General features: G+C 36.1%; 1 protein-coding gene across 3 annotated transcripts; it reads left to right on the top strand.

Moving 5' to 3' along the window:
• The first annotated feature begins 561 nt into the window (after nucleotides 1-561).
• LOC132189182 (peptidyl-prolyl cis-trans isomerase CYP95) lies at nucleotides 562-10529 on the top strand. 3 transcript variants are annotated; one of them, XM_059603777.1, is made up of 14 exons: nucleotides 562-645; nucleotides 2085-2208; nucleotides 2343-2397; nucleotides 2707-2795; nucleotides 3098-3122; nucleotides 3955-3993; nucleotides 4866-4983; nucleotides 5116-5243; nucleotides 5693-6053; nucleotides 7006-7124; nucleotides 8551-8734; nucleotides 8830-9558; nucleotides 9645-9713; nucleotides 9974-10529. In XM_059603777.1, the coding sequence occupies exons 2-14, from the start codon at nucleotides 2122-2124 to the stop codon at nucleotides 10260-10262; spliced, it is 2292 nt and encodes a 763-aa protein (XP_059459760.1). In that variant the 5' UTR covers nucleotides 562-645; nucleotides 2085-2121; the 3' UTR covers nucleotides 10263-10529. The 3 variants fall into 3 exon arrangements, with proteins under 3 accessions (XP_059459760.1, XP_059459758.1, XP_059459759.1); XM_059603775.1 differs by having other exon boundaries at nucleotides 8824-9558; XM_059603776.1 differs by having other exon boundaries at nucleotides 579-645; nucleotides 2101-2208; nucleotides 8824-9558.
• Nucleotides 10530-11165: the final 636 nt, after the last annotated feature.

Here is an 11165-nt window from a genome sequence, read left to right as displayed (position 1 = left end):
TAAACCTTTAAAAGAAGCCCAAAAATAGCCAATTAAAAGCTCAAAACACAATAAAAAAAGCTTAAAAGCCCAAACAAAAAAATGCGATTATAACCGTCCGGTTATTAGATAAAACAACCGCTAACTGGCGGTTATAAAATAACCATTAACTGCCTAGGTGGTTGCGGTTATTGAAAACTAATAACTGCTAAGGCGTTTAGCAGTTGCGATTATTGATAATAACTGCCGGTTATAACCAGTTGAGCAGCCCTAAGAAACAGTAATTTTGTAAGTTCACAATTTAGTAAGTAAGTCGCTCTTTTTGAAATCTCAAATTCAAATGGACATTTTTTTTTGTTTTTGTTTTTGGTAACAAAATTCAAATGGACTTGCATGCAAGATAAAATTAGAGAAAGAAAAGCAGAGAAAAGAAAATCATATCAAATCCAGCCCAGGGACATGGTCGTCATTTGGGGTTACCCTTGCCCTGAGAGCCTCGAAGACCAGGGACAGTCCAGTAACTTCGGGGTCCACTAGAAGCAGCTAGGCGTCTGATATAAATACAACAAAGGGCTAGGTTTTTTCTCTTACCGAGCTCTCACTCTCTCTCTCCCTCTCTCGCTTGCCAATCTCGTCGTCACATTTCTGTGGTTCTGCGTCTCTAAGGTGCTTTCTAGGGTTGCTCTGCATTTTTTTTTTGTCTTCGATCTCTACTATTCTATTCAATTTTTTTCCTATTTCTAAGCTCGTAACTTTGATCCGAAACCTCTAATATTTTTTCCAGCATGCCTTGCTTTTTTTTTTTTTTGAAGAATAATATTATTGAATTTGTGCATATTTATATGCTTTAATCAGTAGGAGAATTTTGACAGTGTAATCTAAGTTTGATTTGATGCTGTATTTATAATTCTCTTCAATTGCATCCGTTTATGTTAGGGTTTGTGAGGATTTCAGCTAGGGTTTAAGGTTTGCAGCTTGGTAAAGCATGTATTGTAAATACATTTTAAGATGATTTCCTTTATTGTGTATATGCATTTGAAGGGTTAGTGGTTTTGTTGTGTTTTCACTTACGAGTTTATTAATTGATTGCTGGGTATAGTTGTAAAGGTTAGGTTTGGATCTTTGTCACTCTTAAACCTAAAAGAATGAAGAACCGCTTAATTTTTTTTTATTCTTATTTTTTTTCATTTTTCTGAAGGAGTAGCTTAACATGTATATTTGGTGGCTGATTTGTTTGCTATTGCTCGGATAATGGGTTCTGGGTTTTCCTTGCTGCATGAAGCTATGAAAAATTCCATGTTTATTTCCGAGCAGATGAGTTCTGGTTGAAATTTTTATGTGATCCATTTTGGGGAAGTTTATATTCTTTGCTTGTTAAATTCATGAATTTATCAGTTGTTTCGAGTTTTAAATTAAGACTTCATGTTGATTGATATAATACCTAGGTTCTCTTTTTATTTTATCTTTGTTTTTTCCCTTCCTATTATACATATGAGTACTGGTCTCATGTGAATTTGGTCACTTTAAGAAATTGAATTGATTAAAGTTCGGTGAATTAGGTGAATGTGGGTGCAGCACTACTGTTAGTTAGTTTAGACTCTCTTATCTGGATTGAATTATTTTTATTTGTTCTTTTATATTTACTAATATGATTATACCCACTTTTACATCCAATATGTCTCTAGTGTTGAAATCTTGAAGCAAAATAGTACTATAAGGGTGGCTTCTAAGTTGATTAATTGTTTATTTTGCCTTCTACTTTTAGATTGAATTACAGTTTCTCTAGACATAGAGAGTTTGATAAAAATTTAATTGTAACATGATAACAACTTGAAACGTGTTATGGTCTCACAGATTATCTCTGACAATGGTGCTCTTGACCCCTTCTTTTTGGGATGTGTACTTGACATATCCTTATCCATCCGTGTATGTGTCACACAGTGCTGCATGTTATTACATATTTGTGTCTCGTGTATTGGAGAGCTTATTTTGTTAACGTTTGGTCTCATTAATTAACAGTTCAAGAGGTCCTATTAGTATTTTTGCCTGTCTACTAATATGGTTTGGCAGAGATTGCTAACATATGTAAAATTTTATTCCATCAGATAAATGGTTATGCAGGCTGAATTTCAATACTGAAAAATGAAGAAAATGGCAAAGAAGAAGAGCCCTTTGGTTTTTATGGATGTGTCTGTTGATGGAGATCCGGCTGAAAGGATGGTTTTTGAGGTATTATTATGTTTGAATCTGTAAGCTAAATGTCAGTTGCATATTAATCTGTGTTCTGCAGTACTTGTTGTTTGCTTCTGTAGCTGATGGAAGAGTGAATAATTTATTTACTGGTCATCTTTGGCCTTATACAGCTTTTCCCTGATGTTGCTCCTAAGACTGCAGAAAATTTTCGAGCACTTTGTACAGGTAATATTACATTCATGTTTAGTTATTAAATTTTGTTACTTTATCACCCCTCTAATGGGACCTTGTCTTATTTATTATCTATTTGTTGTTAATGTGGCACCATAATTATTTGATTTCCACAATGTTTGTCATGTATTTTCTCCTTGTCATGAAAATTGTTGCGAAGACACACATCTACAGCTTCTTATGTTTGTCTTTGATAATTTACTCTCTCGTTTGCTCTTGCCCTTTTTTTTGTGGGGGGGTGGGATTAAGTTTTTTTCATTGTGGTAGTTTTTTTGTTTCTTTAATCCTTCTTAACATTTTCAGGAGAAAAGGGGATTGGTCCTAAAACAGGAAGACCACTGCACTACAAGGGATCTTTTTTCCACCGCATCATCAAAGGTTTCTTTGCGCAGGTATGTTATTTGTTTTTTTTTGCTTTTGATATTTATTCTCTAGATTAATTGTGATTTTGCTTCTGTGCTAAGTTTCTGGTTGAGCATGACTTAGAGGTGGTCTGTCTTTTAGTCAGTTACCCTTGTTTATGCTGTAGGATACAGGGCTGATGGTCACGACTGCTTTTCTTGTGATATAGTTTTAAGGTTGTACTTACTAAGTTGTCCATCCTCAAAGTTTTACTAAACTTAACCATGCCCGGCCCACATTTGTACAGTATTTCTGGTATCTAGAGGATTAATAGTTGGTGTTTATTTTGCAGGGTGGCGATTTTGTTAGACGAGATGGTATGTATCACTTCTGAAGCCATTTCCTTGTCTCATTCTGTATAATGTTTTGAGGGGTGCAATCCATGGTAAAAATTGTATCCATTGTTTGAACTGTTTGTGTATGATTCTGAGATCTTGGATTTGTATATCTTGTTCCCTAGTCAAGGAAATCACCTTTATATGTATGTTAAAAAGTAATTCTAAAATAAGTGGATGTTGATTTGTTGATGAAATGAAGGAGTTATGAGCCAAACTCACTAGTCATTTTGACTGTTCCTCCTCATTCACTTATGGATTGAGCCTCATAAGGGATTGGTAGTTTTGGAACAGTTCTTCGTTATGGATGATTATCAACCATGGTATCCATAGTGTTGCTTCTTCTGCAAATCTTAATTTCGTTTAGCTTCACATTGTTGATGAATCTGATCAACTCGACTCTTTTCCTTGCTCCTGGCTTCAAGCTGATGTTTGGTTCTCCTTGCTGAACTGGTTTGATTATGGAATATTTTGATAGACTTTGTGCTGATTCAATAGATCTTATTACAAATGCTATCGGACATGATGCATAATCTGAGAATGAAATGGACTCATTTGGACTTATAGCTTTGATCGTCTTCTGTATTAATTTCTTAGGAAGTGAGTGAAAATTATGTTTTAGTGTCTATATTCTTACTAATCTGTAATGTAAGCAAATAAATGCAATATTTGGTAATACTCTCCATCTTTGTACAGAAAATTGATAAAAGAATGTGAAATGATAGGTAAAACTTATGCAGTTCATATTCTGTAGTTGTTAATATGCATCCTTTTTCTATTGGAATTTAAATTTTAGTTTGCTCTTTTTTCCTAGGTACCAGTGGGGAAAGCATATATGGGGAAGAGTTTCCAGGTTAGATTATTATACTCATCTTTTCCTATCTCAAACCTCATTCTAAGTCCAAAATTGTGGAATGAATTGTTTGATAAGTGGAGAATTTGAAAGAACAATTTATACTTTTGATATTTATGTGGTGCTCTTGATAATGATATGAATTATGGATTGTAGTTCCATTCAAAAATTGGATATCCAAATGTGTGACCTGTTTATAAATTTAATTTTCTGTTGAGTGGGGCCTTTGATAATGCATATTTACTTATCAAAAAAAAATTTTCTGTTAAGTGGGGCCTCATTATGGCCAATCATTTAGTGGCAAATTATAAATCAAATGTCGTGTTTACTTTATTGAATTCAACACTTCATGGAGATAATTAGTAATGCAGACACACTAATCAGGTTTAATTTTTCACTGCTACCCTTACACTTGTTTAGTGAGTGAACACATAATTTACTCATGGAAGGAGATTAGCTTTTACATATTTTTAATTTCTGAACCCCCAACCAAATTAAAAAGGCTCAGCATTTCTGAAAACTACGATGCCACTCTGCATTATTATGAGTGAGAATTGGCACTTCAATGAATGAAGCTCCATATTTTCTTTTTGAGATGTTGTCAGTTCTTTATTTTGTACAATGCCGCAAGTAGTTAATATGTGATGCACAAATAATTTGTGCAATGTGGTATTTTTTGTTTCACTATGTCTTGTATTGGACAAAGGTACTGCTTACTTGTTTTGCATGTCTATTTTGACGTGAAGATTGATGAAGCTCTCTTATACATTATACATGTTTGTTCTTTGTCTTTAATATATTTATGATGCAAGTGTCATGATTCTTGGTCTTATGATTATGTTGAGTAGCAATTGTTTGGTATGTTGTTTCAGATGAGTCACCCAGCCTAAAGCATGATGGACCCGGTCTTTTATCAATGGCAATTTCTGATCGAGATGCTCTAGGTTCTCATTTCCTTATCACCTTTCAGGCAGATCATCATCTTGACAGGTTCGTTTAACTACTTTGCTGTTGGCTTGGTCGCTAGGTTTAAATTTGAAATTTCTTTTCATCCTGTAATTTCTAGTATGTACAATCTGGTGTTTTCAATAGCCTGTTTAGGATTTGTCATCGTATTGACAGGAAGCATGTTGTCTTTGGGAAGCTTGTTCATGGACATGAAGTACTGAGGAAAATTGAAGACGCAGGTGATGAAGATGGGAGTCCAACTGTGACAGTTAAAATTATCAATTGTGGTGAATTTAATGAGAGTAAGAATCACTGAGCTACAGCATCTAATGTTTACTTACAAGAGTCTTAATGGAATACTCGCTCTGTTTCAAATTGTGAGTCCCTTCTCCTGAAAGAAAAGTGATAAATGGTCGAGATTATTCCTCAAGAGCCAAAAAAATTGTTAGTTTGTTTGTAAAACAGTTTGAATTTTTCCTTCAAAAGGGTTATTTAAGAACTAAAAAGTATTTATATTTTAACTTTTCAAGTGGTGCAGACTTTCAGACATCCCCAAAAAGGAAAAATGAGACTCTCAATTTGGGGCAGAGGGGTTATTATCGATTAAACTTTCTGAAGTTGTTTAATGGATAGCCCTAAATTTTGTAGTGTTCTATGGAATACTTCTTCTATTCTGAATGCTTATCTGACCTAGTTTCATGAGAAATTCTCTTTTATATGTGTTACAGCCTTTTGCTTGTTCTATATGCAGGCAAGAAAAAAGCAAATAAATTGAAAATAGGAAAAGATGCATCTTCTGATGCAAATAATCATGAAGCACGACGGAAGGGAAAGCAAAAGAAATCATCTCGAGATAAAAGAAAAAGGAGAAGAAGATACTATTCATCTGAGTCAGATAGTTCCTCAGATTCTGAGTTGGAATCGTCTGAATCTGATAGTGATTCTGACACGTATTTGTCATCGTCATCTTACACTAGTTCTTCAAGTGATGACAGGCGTAAGAAGAGAAAGAGATCTAAAAGAGACAAATATAGACGGGGAAAAAGAAGTGATAAGCGCCGTGAGAGAAGGCGAAAGAAGCGTGATAAAAGATCCAAGCGCAAAGCTAAAAGGTTGTGTGCATTGTATCCATTAATGTAAAACATATGTATTATTTGTCCATGATTCAATTCTAGTTGTACATGTGCTCGTCTCGTAAATTTTTAGTCTTGTGTTTAGTTTGCTAATTTGAATAGGTTAACTGAAAATAATCTCTCAGATCTTATGGCTTTAAGTTATTTGGTTTACTAGTTAGTGCGTTCTAGCTCAATTGTCATTTCCTTCCCCCCATAAGAATTGGTTGGAGGGTGACGTTGAGACTCACTGCATGCATGTGTAGGTTACCAATAGAAAGTTGTCATTTGGTTTTATGATTAAGTCCTCTATCGGGAGAGACACATATGAGTAAGATGAATTCATACATGCATTTCATGTAGGCAGCAAAGATGCATCTTACTTTTCTGTAGCATAGCATGCTTTTTTTAGCTTATTGAAAGTATCCCCGGCACCCTTATATGCTATATGTTGAATGGACAGGCAACATGCCTATGCACAATGAATATGGCTCATAGTGGCATACATGTCATAAGTCTGATATCTCCTTTCTACTATTTGTGTGTCTAGTATTGATAGGCCAATTATCTTGTGTAGCTGTGTTCTTTTTAGTTCTCTGTAGGGTGTACTTTTTTTTTTTGCCCTTTCTGTTTTGGCGGAGGGGGGAGGTTTGTAGTTGGGGAGAGTTTGATATAAACTAATTTGTGTTTATGCATATTGTATTATAATAAATCTCTTTGTTATTACTTATGTGGGGTGAGGGATGGAGTACACATTGTGGAGCTGGGGAGTAGGGGGATCTTGTTTTCTGGAGTAACATAGAAGTTTGTGGTTGCCATATGTATAACAAATGTGCTTCCCTTTGTGCACGAACATGATTATGTGCATTTTTAAACCAAGTATTGGATACCATGTTTGTGTTTAACATCTTCTGATGAACGCTATGCTGAATTCTGCCTTTCTGTTCTGTAGAGCGTCAGATGATACTACGGATACCAAGAGTGGGAATGAAAGTGAAAGCAGCTCTGACAGTGATGGCCTTGATGATCTTGAAAAAGATCAGAAGCGAAAAGATCGTTCTCAGAAGACTGGTAATGTTTGATGTCATTGTATCACCAGCTTCTCAATATATCTGCATTCTAGTAGATCCATCCAAATAATTGATCTCTACTCTCTTTGCTGATTGGTGTTCTTTATCATGATGTGCTTGAATTTAATGGTGTTACGAAAATAAAATTAATGCCATTATTTCTTTTAAAACTTGTTTTTATTTTCTTGGAAAAGGTGGGGTGGGGGGTGAAGGTTGTGGTAACACTTTAATCAAATGGAGCTCTATATACTACTAACCAAAAGTATGGTCATTTTCGTTCTTTATGCTAAATTGCGTCCTCCTGTTAAGACTGCCTGATTTGGCACTGTATGTATAAACCTTCTGTCTGCCTATTGCTATTTTATAGGATATCATTTGGCACTAACGAAAATGAATTTGGAAGCAAACATTGCACTTCCTAGATTTTGTTAAACTGCATAACTAGATTTTCTTGTGGCAAGTCCATGTGTAGTATGGAATTTGTTCTCTGTACATATTCTCCTTTTGTGGATACATGGAATCCTTCTGGAGATAACTGCTACATTTACCACAATATGAAATCTGTCTAACTTTTGATATCTTTATATACCCTCTTTGTCACTTTTGTATTTTCGTCCATCTTTGTGATTTCAACTTTTTGGGGGGAATGTCATTGCTTTCTGCAACTAAAAGACCTTTACTAACTTCCCCTTTTTATTATTTGTTCTTTTCTTTTCTTCTAAAAAGAATTAAAGTCATACAATTTTGTGGATTGATGTTGGAAAGTGGATGTCGATTGACAACCCAACAGTGAACAAAAAGGGATGGAGAAGTATGTTTTTGCGTGTAGTTGTTGTTGGACGGTTGGTAAATAGGTGGTTTCCTCCAGTTTAATAATGTACGAGATTTCATTTTCCCTTTTTCTGTTTTGTTGTGATGGGACAACCCATCTCTCTCTCTCTCTCTCTCTCTCTCTCTCTCTTTCAATCTATATATATATATATATATATATATATATATATATATAGATTGAAAGAGAGATTGAAAGAGAGAGAGAGAGAGAGAGAAGTGTTACACATCCTAAATTTTCTTCCAAAAAATGAGTTTCCAAATGATGTGTTACCATCTCATGAGATTTATTATTTTGGGAAGTGTGTCACCAACTCATAAGATGGTGACACATTATTTGGGAACTAACTTTTGGGAATAAAATTTGGAATGCGTAGCATTTCTCACACACATATTCTTCCAATGCTATAAACAACAGTAGGATCCAATTGTGTTTGGGAATCTAGTCATTTGAATTTTACAGGTCTTTAATGTTGCTGAAAAAAAAGTGAGATATATGATATAACATTCTATGAGGGGGATATTTGTATTTCTCTCTTTTCAAGTTGTGTACTCTTTTTCCTCACCTTTTGATCATGTTTTTTGTTGCTTTTTTGCAGCTGTGGAACAGCCTCCCTTGGTTGTCACGAAAGAACTTCCTTCCACCCGTCGTAAAAAACGGGAGGAAGAGTCCCCGAAGGAGAATGGAGAGCAGAGAAGCAATGGAGTTGAAGCAGATGCTAATTCTGACAGAAGCGGCGATAGACAACCTGACATAGTAGATGATCACCCAGGCAAATCTAGGTCTACTTTCCATTCTTGTCACACCTCAGTTATTCTTTATGCTTATCGATTGTTCAAGATCCGGTATTTTATTCAAAGTTGATGAGCAGGAGCAGAAGCATAAGTCCTAAGAGGACCATGAGTAAGAGTATGACTATTAGTCCCAGGAGTCTGAGCAAGAGCCCAAGTGTTAGTCCAAAACGGAGATTGAGCAGAAGTCCAAATCGTAGTAGAAGCCCCTCTCCTGCCCCACAGAGGAGTATCAGCAGAAGTCCTGCTAGAAGTCCTCTTAGAAGTGATAGCAGTAAGAGCCCAGTTAGAAGTGTCAGCCGAAGTCCAGCAAGGGGCAGGAAAGGAAGAAGTATCAGTGCGAGCCCAGTGGGTGCTCGGTCTCGAAGAAGTGTTAGTGAGAGCCCAATAAGGTCCCCATTGCGAAGAACCCGGAGCAGGAGTCCACCAAGAACCTTATCAAGAAAATCAATTAGCCGAAGCCCTATTAGAGTTTCTAGAAGAAGCATAAGTGGAAGCCCTGTCAGATCTCCAAGAAGCGCCAGCAGAAGCTCAGGTAGGGCCCCTTCAAGGAGGATTAGCCGAAGTCCTATTCGGGCACCAATTCGGAATAATCGTCGTAGTTATTCAAGGAGCCCTAGCCCTGCACGAAGAGCTAGGTCACCTCCTGACCGAGCGAGGAGTTTGTCAAGAAGTGTTTCTCCAGATGGGTCTCCCAAGCGAATCAGAAGGGGGCGTGGTTTTAGTCAGCGGTACTCTTATGCACGGCGATACAGAACCCCATCTGCATCTCCTGTGAGGTCTTATCGATATGGTGGTAGAAATGACCGTGACAGGTAAGTGGCACCTAGTTGTGGATTCTTTGACCTTTCAAATTATAAATCATGTACAAATGAATGATTGTGCTTGCCTGCTTTCCTAGGTATTCAAGTTACAGAAGGTATTCCCCTAGGCGTTACCGAAGCCCACCAAGAGTAAGAAGTCCTCCAAGGTTTGTGGTTCTATAGTTGCAACTTTTATCTCACAGATACTAGTCTACTTTTGAAATATTATTACTTGAATAAAGCCTGCAAGTTCACCATTTATGATGAGGAATTTATTTTTGTTGGTTAATTAGGTTGGATTCCATAAAAACAAAGCTCTTCCTTTATCTCAATCTCATTCCCATGCTTAGAAATGATCCACTTCCGTGATTTTTTGGGTATTCTTGTTATCTTTAACTGTATGGTTATATGACACACCTGTTTGCAGATATAGAAGCAGAAGAAGTAGGACACGATCTGTATCACGGAGCCCACCCTACCGTGGTCGGCGTTACAGCCGTTCACCAGTTGAGGCATATAGATCTCGTGTTTCTCCACGGGCTGAGCGAAGATCACTTTCTAGGAGCAGGAGCCCATCAGAATCTAGGTCCTCCTTGGACTCTCAATCTCCTAAGCGGGTAAGCAAAGACAAGTCAAGGTCACCATCCGGAAGCTCAGATGGGAAGAAGGGCCTGGTTTCTTATGGAGATGGATCTCCTGACTCGGGCCAAAGGTGAAAATCATAGCAGTGATGGTGTTCTCAAGTAGCTCGTGAGGTGGTGGTATCAATAGAAGTAGTGATGGTGTTGTCTTTAATGTGGACTGGAGAGGCTTGCGCATTTTAGGACCTGGAACTTGTTTAACATATTGCTAGAGATTGTAGTTGCTGGTTAAATGCTTATTATAGCTTTGATGCTTTCATTTAGAATTGTCATTGCTGGGATATTTTTGACGATGTTTGTCAACTTGAGAATGATATATAGAACTCTTCATCATTCAGGTAATTACATGGCTATTGCACACATATTATAGATTATGAATTGAATGGTTGTTTAAAGCCAAGCCCGGTCATGACCTAGTTATAATATTAAACAAATTCTTAACCTTTTACAGACAAGCTAGAGACCAGGGAATTTCAAGTATTGAGGAAATTAGTAAAGGAAGCATTTATTAGTCCCAAAAAATTTCAAGATCAATTTGCTAATAACCAACATAAATTTTCCTTTATTTGGTTGATAGTATACCAAAATTAACGTTAAAAATATTTTTAGATGTTCAGTTTTGACTGAAAAACTTTATTTTTTGTTTTTAAATTCACATCAATATTTTTTTTAATTTTTTTTTTTTCCTTCTCATTTATGCTTTACATAAATTTAATAGTAAATTTATTCATTTGTTTCGGAGATTATTAAAAAAATATTTAAAATTAAAATAATTTTTATTATTATTTTATTTTTTAGAGAAACCGGCTAAAAGCGAAAACCTGGCTAACAGTGCATGCCATTGTAAACACCACCAAAACCAAAAGTCATTAGCTAACTTAAAGCTTTCCAAAAAACATAAAAGTCAAATCCACAATAGTCGCGAAACAACCATATTAATCCGTTCGCCCAAACCATTAGTAGATTCACATGCTTTGT

This window comes from Corylus avellana, chromosome ca8, assembly GCF_901000735.1.
Source record: "Corylus avellana chromosome ca8, CavTom2PMs-1.0".
NCBI lineage: Eukaryota > Viridiplantae > Streptophyta > Magnoliopsida > Fagales > Betulaceae > Corylus > Corylus avellana.
The sequence above is the reverse complement of the archived record's forward strand: the minus strand, read 5'-3'. Positions and strand labels throughout refer to the sequence as shown.